Consider the following 18,253-nt stretch of genomic DNA (forward strand, 5'->3'; position numbering starts at 1 on the left):
AATCAACCATACATCTAGGTCCTGCTTGTGATGCAAATGGATTGTGACATTTGTAGAGTTTTCTACCATATGTGATCAGCTACACAGCAAAGTCATGGGGATTTTTTAAGAGCATGTTGTTTATGTCAATATCAACCTAAGCTCACAGAAAGCGAGGCTAGATCTATTTAGCTGTATGCATGAGTTTATTTTATTGTGTGGGGTGGGCAGATAATCCTGGCTATCATGTGTCACAAAATATGTAATTTTATTACATCAGGGTTTTATAGCAATAAAAGCTTTTATGCAGCGCTTTTCGAATGTCCAAAGTGCTTTGAATATATTTTATCTCAGCATACGTACAACAACCCCTGTAAGGCAGGTCAGTGTTGTTATCCCCAGATTGATGATTTGGGATGATGGACCAAAAGAGAGAAGACCCTTACCTAGTAAATTCATTGCAGATTTCCTGTTTCACGGCTGATTCTTAGTCTGTGTACCACAGTAGCTCTCATAGAACACTTAATAGGGGTTTTTGGGTGTGCTGCTTATGCAACGTGTGAGAGGATGCCCTCTGAATTCTAATTTTAGCTCATGTAGCAATTGCCGTTCCTTTAAAGGATTGCTGTGAGCCAGTGCAGGAAGAAAGAGCTGGAGTCTAGACCTGATTGAGCTGGGACAAGGGAGCTAAAGCCACGGTGGCTCAAGAGCTTAAAAATAAATGACATTGGCAAAGCAAATGTATCCAAGCATCCACTTTGCTTCATGTGTTGCTTCAGTTGCTAAAAATCCACTTTCGCAAATTTATTGCCATTTGCCACTTCTGCAGGTAGCATAGTTTCAAAAGTGAAGCTCTTCATGCTTCAACTAATTTCATTGCCATTCACCTCCATAATCATTGTCATATGCATTTGTGCTTCACTGTCAAACGTATTTCTTCCCTTCGCTGATGCAAAAGCAATTGCTCTCCTTGCAACCAAACAGAAGCTATTAACTTTGTAAATGTTATCACTGTCAGGCAGTTCACCAAGCTAGTGTATTGGCTGGGGAATGAAAATTAAAAGATTGCTCTTCCCACCCAGCCCAATCACTCCTTTAAATTATAAAGTATGACTTTATATACTAGGTGTATCTCTCCTCCCCCCCTCCCCATTTTCTTTTTTGCAGTGATGGGACTTTCCCGTATGATTCTGTTCCTTGGCAGCAAAACACCAACCAACCACCAGGCTCCCTTTCAGTGGTCACTACAGTATGGGGTGTGACTAACACCTCCCAGAGCCAGGTAAGCTTCATTTTGTGGCTTCTTTCCTCGGTAACCATTCTTTGGATCAGATAAGGCAGAACTGCTGGAGGCTGGAAAAAATAATTCCTGGGCCCTAGGAGGCTGGGGAGATCATTTGGCTTGCACTAAACCTACCAAGTTCACGTGTCCCAAACAAAACATAGCTATCCTAAAAAATTGTGCTTCTCCAAATCTTGTGACACACTGCTCCAGTTTGTTGTAGGAAGTGCACACAGAGATGTGCATGTTTAACATAATGAAAATGCATTCTATGGGGAAATTGCTTGCAAAGATATTAGAAAAATATATTAGAAAAAGGAAAACTGCAAAGTGACTGGAAAAACCAGGCACTGTGTGAAACTGAAATTGACAGATACATCCATCTCTACTGGGCCTAAATTTGGCTTTCAAACAAGGCCTGCCCGCCCGCAAGGGAAGCTGAGGCAGCTGCCTCGGGCAGCTTCCAAGCAGTATCCCACCAAAATCTTGTGAGATCTCATGTACTCTGTGAGATCATGACCATCGTCATCGCTTTGTGGGTACTTCTGTGTGACCCTGGTAAAGGAGGCAGTGGCAGCGGCAGGACAGGGTGGCCCCTTCCTGTTTCACCTCAGGCAGCAAAACGAGGCACACCCATGCTCTCAAAGGCAACAAGACCTGTAGCCTTAGGATCTTTCAGTGCAGGTATGAGCAGAAGGTAGACCGCTGTCCACCAGGGGATTTCGAGTGGATAACCTAGTAATTGCTGGTTGATGGGATTTAAAAATAAACTAAAGCTGCACTAGGTGCATCTTGATCTTATTCTGCAACACGTTCCTTATGTTCTGAAGCAAGAGTGATCACTTAATGCCAATTCATTATATATTTAACCTTTGAGAGATCCTGAATTTGCATTCTTGCTTTGCAAATGTAAAACACATTAGTGGACCATGGAGATTCTAGAGGAGAAAATAAGGAATCACCAAGACTGAATTTAGTCATCTGGGGTTCTGGGGACTCTTATGTGGTTCCAGATAGCCCATGCTCTAAGACCACTGGATAGGTAGGGACCTGAGATAATAAGGGTGAGCAATAAGGGAAGGTGCCTTAGACAGAGTCAGGCCATTGGTCCATTGGTCCACAGCAGTGTTTCAAGATATCAGGCTCCCCACCCCCACCCCAGGTCCCTCCAAAGATCCTTTCTCTGGATCTGCCAGAGATTGAAGTTGCAACTGTCTGCACAAAAGCATACAGCCTGACACAGAGTTACACCTCCTGTAACGGAATGAGTGCTGCTATCAGAGCTGTCAGAACTGTTCAGATGCCACTTCCATTTTTTCTTCTTCTTTCAACCAGGTGCTGGGAAATCCTATGGCAAATGCTAACAATCCTATGAACCCAGGAGGAAATCCCATGGCTTCTGGGATGACTACCAGCAATCCTGGCATGAATTCACCTCAGTTTGCTGGGCAGCAACAGCAGTTCTCGGCCAAGGCAGGCTCCAATCAGCCGTACATACAACCGGGCATGTATGGGCGGCCCAACTACCCAGGGAGTGGAGGCTTTGGGGGAAGGTAAGGCTGGTTTATGTAGAATAGAACTTGGCACTTCTCAGGCATGTAAGTAGGCAATGAATGGATGTATTTTAAGCAGGAGCAGCTTAAATGACAAGGTCCTTTGCCATACAACACATGGACCACATACACATGTCTGAGAGGCATATCACGCTCCCTCCGCTCGATAAGACATGCAAATAAAAACTCACCTGCAAGATCCAACCCAGCATTCTTTTCTCAGCAATTGTCAGTCGGATGCCTTTGGGAAGGGCACAAACAGGACATGATGCTAATGAGCTTTTCTTGTTGCTTCCCCTAACATCCAGAATAGGGTGATACAGTGCCTTTGTAGATGGAGGATCCATGTAATTCTCACAGTTAATAGGCACCAATGGATTGATTCTCTGTGAACTTGCCTGATCCATTCTTAAAGTCAGGGATAGGGAACCCAGGGCCCTCCAGACACTATGAATGAGAGATTCCCATCAGCCCCATCTGACATGGACAGTTGTCAGGGATGATAGGAGTTGTAGTCCAGGAATATGGAGGGCCACAGGTTCCCCAGCCCTGTTTAAAGTCCACATTTAGTAGTGAATGCCATATTCATATAGATGTATACAGAGGAAACTCTTGGCAGTTAGCCTATTCAGCTGATACTTCATGCCTATGTTGAGATTGGGAGTCACATGTTTCTCTTGCCTACTCCTCACTGTGGGAAGGACCAACCACATTAATCTGAATATTGGATCTTCCTGGCCTTATGAAATAACAATCAAATTCTGTTTCACAAGGACATGGAGACTGCATATGGAAATAAAAGTCTGGTGATTTCTGGTTTGGTTGCTCACTTATCATCCCAAGGTGAGGAAAAGAACAGGCAAACCTGAGGGCCACTTCCAGTCTCTTAATCTGATCAGACCCCAAGAGACCCATACTATCATAAATCTGACATGCTAGAGAGATTATAGTCCTTCTATAATATGGTTATAAAATGGTTGTCTTACTGAAAGTTATGTAGTTATGGGGTCTTTGAACCTAAACTATATATAGTTATAAGATGGTTAGCTTACTGAAATTTCACTTTTCTTATTGTTCATCACCTTTGCAATAAGGGAATAAAAATCACAGTCCCAGCTTTAGGGCATTCTTGAAAAAAACAGTGAAAGAAGAGGGTGACATAAGCATAGGAGCTGGAGCCTTAACAGTATAGTGTACTGTTAATGGATAATCATGCTGTCAATTTCTTCCCCCTGCTTACGCAAAAAGTCTGAAGGGGTTACAGTTAACTATGCCTAGTATAGCTACATAGTTGCTTTAAAAAAAAAAGGCTGTCTAGACTCAGAGGGAAATTAATCACAGTAGCAGGAAATGATTTGCAAATGACTTAGGTCAATCAATTAACTCTAATAAACACCTAAAATAAAGTTTTAATTAACTCTGAAATTGTGACACAAACCACAGTTTAGCCATGATTAACATTTTGCTAAGCTAGGAGGAGAAGGATATTGATGGATACAAGTACTGCTGCTTTGCATGAGAGAATGATCTTTGAATGTGACTGAATCTGAGGCCCAACAATACTGTGCTTGCGTTCGAATTGTCACCACAGAAAATTCATCTGACAAAACATTGGTCTGAGATGGTTATATTTATCTGCATCGTTCAGAAACAATTCAGGCACGCCTCGTTGATTTATGTTTATGCAGACTGATGTTGTCATCAATACATATTGGCACACCTAGACCTACCAAGTACCCCAACGTGCTGTCATTGCCCCCACTGAGGAGGGAAAGCCCTTCCTTCCTCCAGGTTGCCTGAAGATGGGGTGCCTGGTGAATTTTTCTGGAGCCACCACATTTCTGAGAAAATAGGCAAATGGATAAAAGCAATTCCCTGCAAAAGTTCTCAGCGGATGGGGATTACAGAATTCATGAAAGGGAACAAAAACAATCAGAAAGCTGGGACTGGGGTGGGTTTGGGAATTGAGCATGAATGTAAATAGTACGTTTGCAGTGGATACTCTTGGGAGGGGAGAAGAGGGGAATTTGCAAAGGATTGCCACCTGGAATGAGGTGTGAGAATTAAAGTAGCAGAAGAAATCAGCAGAGAAGTATAAAGTGACTCAATTCTGTGGGGGGAAACATTCTACTTGAAAGCATCCAGAGTTATGCTGCAGTTGCAGAATTCCCTAAACTCTGTACGGGGATTATCAAATATTGGTATATAACTGTAGCATCTCACTTTCATTCTGCACATCTCTCCCCCCCCCCCCCGTATTGTTTCTGTTATAGTCCCAAATGCAAGCTCGAACACTGATGCCTTTTAATTGCATTTCCCTCTTTTAGCTACCCAGGAGGCCCTAATAATCCTTCAGGAATGGGGATGCCACCCCACACCAGGCCGCCTGCTGATTTCACTCAACCAGCCGCTGCTGCCGCCGCTGCTGCAGTTGCAGCAGCGGCAGCTACAGCCACAGCTACAGCCACAGCAACAGTTGCCGCCCTTCAGGAAACACAGAACAAGGAAATGAATCAGTATGGACCGGTAAGAGAACCAGGCTACTCCCATTATGCATAGAGTCATTTCCCCTTTATTATGCTTTAGGCATAATTGGTAACTTCAAGTTACAAAAACTTGGCCCATTTTCTGGAATGTACTGCATATGCAAGAAGCAGGTGATTGCTGGATGGAAATGCTCCTTCGTTTTCTTTAATTCTTAAATACATTAATCACCCTTTCTGGAAAAAAGGTTGACAAGTTAAATATACCGTCAGTCACAACTGGAACTATAAAGTCAAATAGAGGGAAAAACCATAATTAATAAATGTGTAACAGATTAAAACCAAAGAAAGCAGTAAAGAAACACCATAACTTTTAAAACCCAAGAGAAACAACCAGACCTCTAGTAATGAGATGGCTTAGAGGGGTTCCTGGGATGTTGGTTCTAGAGTTATAAACAAGGCTACCACAAAGAGCCGTGTTCTGAAGATTTTGCATCACAAAAGGAAGGAAGGGCAAAGCCCTCTCTAGATATCTCAAATAATTAAAGGGGCAGAAATGTTCCTGAATATATATGTTGGTTATTATAGATGGCCTATCTTTGCTGCTAACACACCCAGCTTCTAGTTGCTCAGCCGCTCTTTGAACCCAATGTTTTCTGCAGCTTCCTAGCTCACCACCAGGAACTTACTTACTTGTAAACCTATGAAGCTCCCCTTTCTAGTGAAAAGAAAGCATCACCACCTGTATCTTAAGTGTTAGACTCATTTAGGGTCCTGGAAGAGAGGCCTGAGAAATAAAAAGTTCATACCTAGATTAGAGCATGTTGCTGAAAATGCCAAGATTGCAGGTCTGATCCTTGTATGGGACAAATGCATATTCCAGCATTGCAGGGGGCTGAACTAAATGATCCTCTGGGGCCCTTCCAACTCTATAATTCTGTGATTCTATGATTAAGCAAGAGAGAGAAAGTCTCTTGTATACATTTGATGGCTGGCCTGAAGTTTTGCATCAGAGCTATGTTTTCTTTACCTAGGAGATTTTTTTCACCCTGTAAGCCAGTCTTAGACCTTTGCTCCTGAGCCCTTTACTCTAAAATACAACCACCTGACCTATAACAGAAGCAGTGGCATTTCTTCCCTTTCATTTCTAAAACATACATGAATAGAAGGGTTCAATGTCTTGTCTTGGAGACCATTCAAGCATTGTGCACTGACAAAGAAATCTTTGGAAGTTAGTGGTTTACTACATTAGATGAAGCAATTCAGTTTAAAAGAGTTTTGATTATGTACCTCAAAATTTAGATTGTGTAGCCTTTAAAGCATTCAGCTGGTGAGTTGTTCTGTGACATCAGAGCAGCAAAGCCAATGACATCCAGAGAGCTGTGAAAACCTGCCAATGCAGAAGGACTATTAGGCAAAAGCATAAAGAAGTTCTGAAGGAGATGGAAAGAGACATGAGGGAGGACTATCAGATTTGGGCAACACAATTGTTGGAATAAGAGTGTGGGTCCTCTTATGGGATGACAATGGGTTAAACCACAGGATGAAGAGTGTAGGAGTAAATGGAGGAAAGTAAGAGGGGACGATTCTCCAAGAATGGGGGAAGCTCAGTGATAGAGAACATGCAGAATGTCACAGGTTCTGCTCCCAAAACCTACCTCATGACTTTTTATCCCTTTTGAAAAACCCAACTATAGTAGGTAGTGGTGCATTCCTTTACTTTTTGTTCTGTGGTACTTCAAAATAAACTCATAGTAAGTGTACAACGTATACTTATTATGAGTTTATTTTGAAGTACCACAGAACGAAAGTAAACGTGTACAACATATATTACAGGCCACAACATGGAGTTCCCATGGCTCTGAGAAACTTACTAACTTTTGCATACTTTTTAGTCACTTTTAGAATTCCAGTTACACCTGCCGCAAGCAGAAATAGAGGCGGAGGAACGCTACCGCCCTCCCCATTTGCTGATTTTAAAATGCGACATATCCCTGACTCCCTTCAACTTGGCTCCCCCTCCCATTTTAAATGCATGTCGCATTTTATTCTTTTTTCTTCTTCTGTTGAAGGTTTGTTCCTCTTTCCAGATGGGTCCAACTCAGGCTTATAACAGCCAGTTCATGAACCAGCCTGGCCCCCGTGGCCCGGCTTCCATGCCAGGCAGCATGAACCCTGCCAGTATGGGAGCGGGCATGACGCCTTCCAGTATGAGTGGGCCACCTATGGGCATGAACCAGCCCAGGCCGCCTGGAATGAATCCCTTCAACCACGGGCAAAGGATGCCACAGCAAGCCTACCCTGGCCCGCGTCCCCAGTCTTTGCCTATGCAGGCCATGAAGAGACCGTATCCAGGAGAGGTGAGTAGCAGCAGAGGCTTCTCCTGCTCTTATGCATGCTATACAGATGATGTGTTTCTGAAGGAGTGTGGCCAACCCCCGTCATTCAGCTTGGACACTGAGATCCAGCACTGAGGGCCTTCTGGCAATTCCCTCCCTGCGAGAAGTGAAGCGACAGGGAACCAGGCAGAGGGCCTTCTCGGTAGTGGCACCCACCCCCTGTGGAACGCCCTCCCGTCAGAGGTCAAGGAGATGAGTAACTACATAACCTTTAGAAGACATCTGAAGGCAGCCCTATATAGGGAGGCCTTTTAACATGTAATGTTTTATTATGTTTATATATATATAGTAGTAGTAGTAGTAGTAGTAGTATTTCATTATATGGATGATAATTTGCAAAAAAAACTCACACATGATTTATGCACCAGTCACTGAAATTTAATACATGGCTGTGTGTGTGTTGATGGTAATTTAATTTACTCTGTGAGGCATACAACTCCACAGCTATATATGTGGTTATATATTTTAGGTCTCCAGAATGTGCACTGCTATTAAGATTTATATGTGCTTTATACTGCCTTTCCTGAAAATCAGTGTTTTTGTGGTGCTGTAAAATATATAATTGATGGTGAGTAAATTATGCCTCATCGTTTATAATAGGAACAGTCCACATCAGAGTTAAGCACTTTTAAATCCCACTGAATTCAGTGAGAGAAATTTTAGGAAGTTTTTCAGTATTGGATTTTAAAGTGCTCCGCTTTGACTGGATTTTATCCCATTTTTATAAATCAATGTTTCTTTTAAGCCCTACACTTAAAACTATCAGAAACATCACTTTCTTGGCCTGAGCACTCCAATTGGGCTGATGGGACTTGCTAGTATTCAGCAGAGCCTGGCAATTAAACAATTTAGGTTTTTAATTACCACACTAACATTTGAAAGTGTCAGCCAAGGTATAATGAAGTCAAACCATTGGCTTGTGATCATTTTTGTTTGAAGTCAATTCCACTACATAGGGAGATCAGTTGCATTCAGCTGGAGGTGCACTTTCTAATTTGCCTTCCCTTTTTTACAAAATAGCCAAACTATGGAAACCAGCAGTATGGACCAAATAGCCAGTTTCCATCCCAGCCTGGTCAATACCCAGCTCCCAACCCTCCCAGACCCCTGACATCACCCAACTACCCTGGACAAAGGATGCCAAACCAGCAAAACACAGGGCAATATCCTCCTCCAACGGTCAACATGGGACAGTATTACAAGGTGAGAGTGATCCTTCATTCATCTCCATCTCTTAGGAATTAAGCGGAGTTCACAAGCTCCATTCTGAAATCTGTAAATAAGTATAGGTGACTATTTGGAGCTATATTCAACTAGATTTTACTTAAAACTAGACCCATTGAAATTAATGAACACGACTGAGGGCCATTAATTTAAATGGGCCTACTCTGAGTAAATCTTAGTTGAACAACACCCAAACAATCAGGCTGCAACTAGAACAGGCTGCATACAGCCCTCAATGTCTTTTTGGCAGCCCTTGATGCCTTTCTTGTAAGAAGGTGCTGGGTTTTAGGAAGGAGGTCTGACAGGGTCCTGTCTCCTTCCCAAAGCCCAGTTAGTGCTTTCCCAGCTTTGGGAATAACGCAGAAGGCTCTAGGACCCTGCAAGAGCCTGGTGCCTTGCCTTCCTGGCTTTGGGAAGTCAGCGCAAGGGCTGGAGGGGATGGTCATATTTTTGCCTAGTTCCCTTGCCCCCCCCCCCACGTATTTGTGTGGCCTGCGGGTTCCCTGTCCATGTACTCTTGTGGCCTACTTGGTATGAAAAGCTGGGCCACCCTGAAATAGTAGTAAGTTCCTGTTGACTTACGTTTGTATCTCTTTTTCTCAAGTTTCATAAAACAACTGTTGCTTATCTGTATATTTGCCAGCATTGTTTGTATATCTGTGAGATTAAGAAATGGAGTGATACTATCACAATTACCTGTCAAGTTTCCATGTCCTAGAACACTTCTAAAATAGTAAGGACAACAGTAGCCATGGTGTAAAATGTACCAGCCCAGGGATGTTGAACCATTTCTCCACTTCTCTCTGCCATGTACTACAGTGTGGATGGATGTGATGACATGGTTCTGTATATGGGATGATGGAGCATCAAAGCTGTCTGGGAGTCATGATGAATCCAAGATAATTCCTGGGCAATGCTGTTCTTCCAAGTTCCTTCTGGTGCTTCATTGACCATTATGAGCAGATGGTTTGCTACCAAAGGACCTCCATCTCCACTGGTTGTCTCTGCCCCACCAGCAATTACTATCAACATTCCTCATGAACATAGGAGCACCCCATTCAAATGTCCCTATTTTCATGCAGAATCCTGGAGGGTAAAGCAGAGGTGACCATCCTTCCTCTCTCTGGATGCTGCTGCACTCCCAAAACAATTTCCCCAAATATAATGCATTCATGTATGTTATACAGACTCGTGATATATGCACTTTTCTACACATTACTTGCCTGGAGAACTGCATTTCAAAATTCAGAGGCATGCAAATTTTGAAGGATGCCCCTGTTCCAGTCCTGACATTGTTTCTGAAAGGGTGAATTGGGAAACTTCACTCTTAAATGGGAACTGAACTGAATTTCCCCCCCTCTCTAGTCAGGGATGGTGCAAGTTGTTGTCTTGCAACATCTGCAAGGCCTCCCTCAGGTTAGCACCCCTGGCCAAAAGCATTCCCCTTTCTGAGGTGTAAAACATGCAAAAGAGTACCAGGATCACTCCTGGGAGGCATTGCTTCCATCCAACTAACTGTGGCTTAGGGGAGACCAGCTTTCTTTCCACCACTTGTCTGGTGTCAGCATACACCAGTGCTGTCCAAACTTTTTTCAAAGAGGGCCAGATGTGATGAAGTGAAGGGCCGACCAAAGTTGTTAACCTTTTTTAGGATTGAAGTTGAGTTTTTTTAAATAATTTTACCCCAAAGTTTGTAGAGCTTTTTTTAGGATTGAAGTTGTTGAACTTTGTTTAGGGTTTAAGTTGTTGAGCTTCTCACAATGCTGAGCTGATGAGTCATTTAGCCAGTTTCTGCGTAATAAGTAACAATAACTAATCTGAGAGGAGCCCACTGACCATGGAGGTTATAAGGAGCAAGGAGTCACTAAAACATTCACGCCATACTGAGTTATTTCCTTCCAGCTTTGTTTTGTGTAGTACATGTGTTTCCACACCCACATCACTGGACGATGGTGGCAGGAGTGAGGAAACAGCATAATAAGGTCAAAGTGTGCAGTAATTTGTAACTAAACTTTAAGAGAGAGGCAGCGGCTGCAGTTTCTCTCATTGGGTAATGAAGGTAATCACCAAGGGGTATGGCTCCACCTTGTGGTCAAAGGCAGGAAAGATTAACTGAGGGCTGGCTCTCCTGGAATCCACCACAGCTTGTTTTCCTGCCCACTTGGAAGCAATTCTTTGTCTGTTGGCTCCCCACTCTCCTCAGGACATTTTCCCCAGTTGGTATGCTTCTTTGGACTGTAATAGCTTTGTTGCGTTGAATTCTATGATGGGTTTGATGGACGTAATTTCTGAGACAATGAGTTTCTTACCTTTGCCTCTGTTTGACTGTGGGTGTCTGCCATTTTAACAGCTGCCACCTTCTATGTTCTCATTTGTGTGTTATTCCCCTGAGTGCTGCCATCCTTTCCTCAGAGTCCTCCTTGTGAGTTTCTTCGTGAGCACCTTCCCTCTTGGAACAGCGGAATCTCCTTCCATTTTAAAAATGCCGACTTTTTTCTGTTTCCATTTCTTTGCTTTGTTGCAAGACTCTGCCTCAGCTTATCAGGACTTTGTGGTTATAATTCCACTCACCAGACATCTGTTTCTATTTCCCCTCAGTGTGTTCCTGTTTTTCACCGTTTTGGAGGCCCGCTTCTTAACTGTTTTGCGGTTGTTACTTATAGAAAATGTAATTGTGTGATTACGGTGACATTTCGAGCAATAGCTTTCTCAGCTTGACAAGAGCTGCCAGGAAGTCCTAATGTTCTCAAATTATAGATCTCCCTGTGTTAGGCTTGCATAGCTTAATCCACCAAGCAAAGTGCGCTCATCAGCTTTGTATTGTGGCCAGCCAGAAGCTGTTGCTTCTTCCTATTTTAAATGTAAGCACTATAGTATCCCAGGCAGGCAGCAAAATAGGGTGTTGATTAAGTCCCTGGTTGGCTGCCACATATGGCTGGTGGGCTTCATTTGACATGGTGGATCAAGAGTTGTACAGCCCTTCCCTGTGTCATTGCGTGTTGTGTTAATACGTCTATGTTCGCATCGCCTGGTGTTTTAGTTCACATTCCACTGCTGTGGGGCACTTGCAATAATTTTCTTCTCTTCTCTTTTCAATTGCAATTACCATTTTGCAGCCATCAAGGCCTGTTCCTGTGGCGAACTACCCTCACTCACCTGTTCCAGGAAACCCCACGCCACCTATGACTCCAGGGAGCAATATTCCTCCATACCTGTCCCCTAATCAAGATGTCAAACCGCCATTCCCACCTGACATTAAACCAAATATCAATGCTTTACCACCACCTCCAAGTAAGTAGCAAATGAAGCTTCCTCAAAGTTTTTCCCGTAACCCTGCTTTCTCCTTTCCACAAACTGCATGTCCCAGAAACTTTGCTCAATAAATACCAGCCTGTTTGCTGCCTTCTAGACAGAAATGTTGATTGCCCGTTGATACATGGGGTGACCGGCAGCCTTACGAAAGGTTAACTAAATAGAAGAAAACATAAATGCTTCAGTTTTTGGCATACTTGTCTGGAAGCAACTCTAATCAAAATCAGTAGAGCTTATTTCTGGATAAAAGTAGATAGAATCAGGCTGAAATTGTCATAATGGAGGAAGAGATCTGCAGTGTACAGCAATGGGAAATGGAGGGTGGATTCCCCCCTCCCACTTATATATTCCTTTATTTGCCTTATTTAAAGTCTCCTTGGGTGACACTGGGCCAGGTTCTCAAGTGCTCTCTCTCACTCTTGCTACTATAGGACAGCCACACTAGGCAGTTCCACAGTTGTGCCAGTGCAGGATCTCCCCTGACCCTGGGGGATCCCGTATTCAAGTAACTGTAGGATCTTGGCTGTTTGGCTGCAAGGTGCAAGCCACTCTGCCAAGCGGCAATCCTGAAGGAATGTAACGTCCAAAGAGCCTCTTAAAACACTATTTTCATTTGTATTTTCGGGGTATTTGTTACCTAAGAGTTTGGCTGTTGCTGCATATTTACAAATCTCTATACAGTGGTACCTCTAGTTGTGGACTTAATCCATTTCGGGGTGCCGTTCCGTAACAAGAGCGGAATGCAACTAGAGATACCTCTGTAGTCATATGGGCTGGAAAACTAGATTTATCATTTAACATGAAAGCAGATGATCTTGGGGTTCTAAGCCAAAACCTGTGGGACTGTGATAAAATTCTCTGAGGCTCAGGGGCAACAGGCTGCTCATCCTCGGGGTCACTAGGACATTACTTCCTCCTTCCCCATCCCTGTGCACAGTGAGCTCAAACCTGCAAACTTTTTTCGCTGCCCTATACAAAAGCAAGTTCTGTATCTCAAGGCAGGGAAGTGACTCGAGAGCCCGCATGGTGTAATAGATTAGAACTACGGCTGGGGAAACCAGTGTGTCTCAGTGTTCACTGGGTGACTTTTGGCCAGTCATGGTGTCCCAGTCTAACCTTCCCCACAGGGTTGCTCTGGGCAGTGGAGCAGAGGGAATATAACAGGATTATTTTGAAGATGAAAGCGGGGGGGGCGGCAGGTTTGCAGTTATTTGCAAAGGATGGGTAAAGTCAGATATAGTAGGTGCTCAAATAAATACAGAACTCCCAACTTCAGCATTGCGTTATAGGCGTGGTGAGAGGAGTCAAGAGGGGAAAGGCTGGTGCGGGTGAGCCCAGTCTCGCTGCATGCATATGAGTGGAAGGGTGATGCCAGAATAGGCCGTAAGATCAGCCCAGCAAAAGAACAGTGAGCCGTGTCATATTGTCCAGTATAAATATATGCGTTGTTATCGCACTGCAGATGCTAAAGGGAAAGTTCACGCTTTCTCTCCCTCTTCGATCCCAGCCAACCATAACGATGAACTGCGCTTGACGTTCCCTGTGAGAGACGGGGTCGTATTAGAGCCCTTCCGGCTGGAACACAATTTGGCGGTCAGCAACCATGTCTTTCACCTACGGCCCACGGTGCATCAGACGCTAATGTGGAGGTAGGTTTGTGAAGTGGCGCGGGGCAGACCTTGAAGGCTTGAGAACAAAAGAGCAGGCGCGATGCTCTCTTCCTTTGGTGGCTGGGGGGGGGGGGAGGCTGTAACCTATTTTGCCTTGGGAAGTAGGGTCACATTCTGACATCCAGACTGCATTAAATCAGTGGTTCGGAAGCATGTACACACTTCCTTCAGAAATCTAACAGACAACAATACAACCTTTAAGACAAGTCCTGACTCTGCCCCTTTGCTGAGAACAGGTGAAATAAGATTGGTGGAGATGTTTCCTAAAATTGAAGTATTTGGCTTCTAGCTGATTCTGCTATAGCAGCAGGATTTTATTATGACTTTATGCATCGTGCAACTTTTCTCTTGGAAATAATTTATGCCAATATAAAATTGTGTTTAATTCTCTTGTGAGGACATAAAAAATTAAGAATTTAAGTTGACGGTGGTGGTTCATTCATCTATTGTTCAGAGAGAGAGCGCACACATCCATCTTCTTAGCTTGCACAAGTTATCCAGGCAGCACAGAACACCATGGAAACAATTTTATTGCTTTAATCTTAATATTGCACATATATTAACAGCCACCATAGTAGCAGGCAGACCAGGAACCCAAGCGTTAGGGTTTTGAGTGTAGAGTAGCTCCATACTTTGTGGCAACCAGATTTGCTTTGGATACACACGAAGTATTAATGACATACATACCTTGGGGAAGGGGGACACCTCAAAGCCTTTTAACAAAATGGGAAAAAACACCACCCCAGGATAATAGCCTAAAAATATAGCACAGCACCATTACACCAGTCTTATCAAAATTTGGCTCTCAAAAATAAAAAGTCTGGGAAAATAAGATGGTCTTAGCTTCCAGCACAAGCTGCAGCAGTGTTGCCTCGTAAGCCTCCATGGAGAGGCTGTTCCATAATTACACACCAGCTGTCATAGTGGCAAGAGATACAGTGACATGAAACCGTAACTGAGGCTGTCTTTATTATGTTTATTATTGTTTTGTTTGTTGTGCTTTATTTGGTCACTTTACCATGCACAGCAATACTCAAAGCAGCTCACAATGGCAAGACAAAAACAGTCCAGTAGATATAATTTATAAGTATGCCAAATACTGTTGAAGCGTTTAATAAATAACATGTATTTAATTCAGTTATTTATAGCCAGCCCTTCACTCAAAGGTCCCATTCTAGCCACAACATTCCACCCATTGTATTTCCATAAACGTATCAAAAAACCAATACTTCCTGGCTCCCTACTTCAAGTTGGTTTTCTTATGTTTATACAAGCACCGTATGGCTGAGATCTGTTTGGAATTTGCTCTTGTGGAAAACCCCCAACCCAATACACCTTTGGCTCTCCAGCCCACCCTTTCAGGGGACTATGGATTTGTTATGCTTGCCAAGCATATGTTCTTTAGGGAGCCAAATGTATGATGGGGCCCACTGGCAATGTGTGCAGGACACACTGTCACCACTGTGTGGCAGCCAAGTGGGGAGGAGGACAACCCTTGATGGGCCAGAGCTGCAACTGGCTTTATAGCCACTGGCATGGATCAAAAACCAACATTGATCGGTTGTGCTTCTGCACAAGTCACAGTAGGTGTTTGGCTCACAATCTCCTTCATCCCATCAGGTGTAACCAGGAGGACTTCAGAAACTTCTCCTTTCTGATTCTTTAAGTGCAGCTTATCATTTTGTTCAAATCAGGATTCCTGCTTTAAATCCTGGCTGGAGTCAACATCATTCATACCAGCTTCAGGCCATGGGTTATTAAGCTGGCTTGTTTCAGCACCGCAAGCCCCAGTTTGGTTGCAACAAGCTGCATTTAAGAGCAGCAGAAAGCAAAAGCTTCCAAAGGCCCCTGGATGTGCCAGAATTTGGGGATCACAGAGCTCTAGACTCTGCTGTCTTTGACTGCCATCTTTCAAATTCTTCAGCTCTTCTTTTCAGCTTTCAACACGTAATCCCGATTCTTTCTGGATGCTTCAGCACATTAGGAGAAAATGAAATCTCAGTTCATCTTTAACCTTCCTATGTTTTTCTTATCTGTTTCTAAAGCAGAGTGAGAATGCCATGAGCACTTATACCTTACGCAAACTCATGTTTAGTGGCATTTCAGGGCTGATTCACAATGTAGCTTTTTTAACCAGGCAGAAGATGTACCCAAGTTTAAAAGACAAAAACACATGTGGAGCAATCAAATGTGATTGGACCACACATGTTTAAATGCCTGTGTTTCTTCGCAATAAACACTGAACTGGCAACCAGGAAAGGATTGCTGCTTGTGCTCGCTGCATGGTGTTTACTTTTGGGTCAATTATTTTCTGCTGGCCACCTTTCTAGTGTTGCTTTCTGGTGAACAGAAGGGAATGTGATTTAGGCAGGATGAGACTGTCTATTTACTCTTTGATTATGGTAACACATTTTACTTTCTCATTTCTAAATCCTAATTCTTGAGGACCTTCCTGACCGCACCTTTCCCCCTCTCTGCTGCTTAGAAGCCCACCTTTGCGTAAAGCACTTTGAGGTCAACCATATGAAAAGTCGTATTGAACTGTAAAGTATCGATATTATTACTACTCTCAAAATATACAACACCACACTCTTCCTTATGTAAATAACCCGCCCATACAAGATGTGTATCATGTGCTTATTTGTCAAATAATTTAAAAGAGTATCATGTTGCACAAAACAAAATTAAGGGGGCAGAAAAATGTATCCACGGCTTTCAGAAACAAGGGGAAATTGACATTTGCCCCAGTTGTATGAAAAGCAGTTGCTTATGCCAACCGAAACATACGCCTTGCATAACAGGTCAGACTTGGAGTTACAGTTCAAGTGCTATCACCATGAAGACAGACAGATGAACACCAACTGGCCAGCATCAGTCCAGGTCAGCGTCAACGCAACTCCGCTTACCATTGAACGTGGCGACAACAAGACATCGCATAAACCGCTGCATCTAAAGCACGTCTGTCAGCCAGGAAGAAACACCATTCAAATTACCGTCACAGCATGCTGTTGTGTAAGTACACCAGGCCTGCTGCGGCTGCTGACTCTGTGGTTTGGCTGTATAAAAAGAAATGTGCTGTTGCTTTTAGTGTGATGCAGTCTTCCATCAGATCCCTAGTAGGAAACCCCTGGCCCTTCAGATGTTGCTAAACTGCACTCTCATCATCCCTGTTCAATGGCCACATTTACTGGGGCTGGTGGGAGGTGGTGTTGGCGTCCATCTGTCTAGAGAGACAGTGGAATGCATCTTTTGGGATGAATTTGAACCACTGCGCTTCCCCTAATGATCTTAACGGGTGGGAGGATTCCTAAAGGTAGGAGCTGTGTCTTTCTGTGTAGCTGCCTCTCCATCATGCAATATAGTACCCAAAGCCAGGATCTCTGATTTGTTTAATGGAAGATGTACCCCACACAGATGAATTAATTTTGACTCTTTGCTTTCCCCCCACAGTCACATTTGTTCGTATTGCAGTTAGTACACCGGCCATCAGTGCGCTCTGTACTTCAGGGCTTACTAAAGAAACGCCTCCTTCCAGCCGAGCACTGTATCACTAAAAGTGAGTAGAGTGATATCTTCTCTGCTTATGCTCACAGAATGAGCTACATGTAGGGCTGAAACTCAATTCTGTCTCGGGAATTTTATACGGGGCGCAGAATTCATGCAGCAACGTTAAGATGGTGCCCCATATTTATTGTATTCTCACCCCCTTGCGCCATCTTTCTTGAACAGTCAAGAGGAATTTTAGCAGCGTGGCAGCCTCCTCTGGCAATGCAACTCTTAATGGTGAGGACGGAGTGGAGCAGACAGCTATCAAAGTGTCCCTGAAGTGTCCGATCACATTCCGGCGGATCCAGCTTCCGGCAAGAGGCCACGACTGCAAACATGTACAGGTAAATGCCTTCTTCTGTCCTGTTGATGCAGGCCTGCACATCTTGCGACAGCTGAATGTGCACTGTGGCCTGCCAAGCACTTGACAGCATGCAGCAAACCCCAGCAAAATATGGAGAACTATCAAGCCCCTAATGGAGCACCATACATGGGTGGTGTGGGCTTCTCTTTCCTGGTCGATCACAAATTCAAAGTAATCCTCAGAACAGTATAAATTTAGCATGAACATGAATTCCAATGAGTCCTCTTTGTTCACCCCTTAGTGCGTTTGTTATTAATTCCCAAGGAATTTGAAATTTATTATTATTAGTAATCAATTTGAAAGTAGAGTTGTGTAGCTAATATCACTGACGTCTTGTTTTACAGTGCTTTGATCTGGAATCCTACTTGCAGCTGAACTGTGAACGAGGGACGTGGAGGTGTCCTGTATGCAAGTAAGTGTGGCTATTCATTATAAGTTGCA

The 18,253-nt window shown here is 43.6% G+C and overlaps 1 protein-coding gene across 22 annotated transcripts in view; it reads left to right on the forward strand.

Moving 5' to 3' along the window:
* Window positions 1-18,253, forward strand: part of ZMIZ1 (zinc finger MIZ-type containing 1) — a 375,034-nt gene that overhangs the window by 339,993 nt on the left and 16,788 nt on the right. For 11 of the 22 annotated variants that reach the window (XM_083502435.1, XM_083502431.1, XM_083502426.1 and 8 more), the window contains 11 exons: window positions 1,147-1,261; window positions 2,597-2,814; window positions 5,142-5,340; window positions 7,370-7,657; window positions 8,717-8,899; window positions 12,037-12,211; window positions 13,695-13,881; window positions 16,704-16,914; window positions 17,353-17,458; window positions 17,632-17,792; window positions 18,157-18,224. In XM_083502435.1, the coding sequence (XP_083358561.1) occupies window positions 1,147-1,261; window positions 2,597-2,814; window positions 5,142-5,340; window positions 7,370-7,657; window positions 8,717-8,899; window positions 12,037-12,211; window positions 13,695-13,881; window positions 16,704-16,914; window positions 17,353-17,458; window positions 17,632-17,792; window positions 18,157-18,224 (1,911 nt within the window). The remainder of the gene's footprint in view (window positions 1-1,146; window positions 1,262-2,596; window positions 2,815-5,141; window positions 5,341-7,369; window positions 7,658-8,716; window positions 8,900-12,036; window positions 12,212-13,694; window positions 13,882-16,703; window positions 16,915-17,352; window positions 17,459-17,631; window positions 17,793-18,156; window positions 18,225-18,253) is intronic. The other 11 variants (XM_083502432.1, XM_083502444.1, XM_083502429.1 and 8 more) reach the window with 3 other exon arrangements.

This window comes from Podarcis liolepis (assembly GCF_965112155.1).
Source record: "Podarcis liolepis genome assembly, chromosome: 5".
Classification (NCBI taxonomy): domain Eukaryota; kingdom Metazoa; phylum Chordata; class Lepidosauria; order Squamata; family Lacertidae; genus Podarcis; species Podarcis liolepis.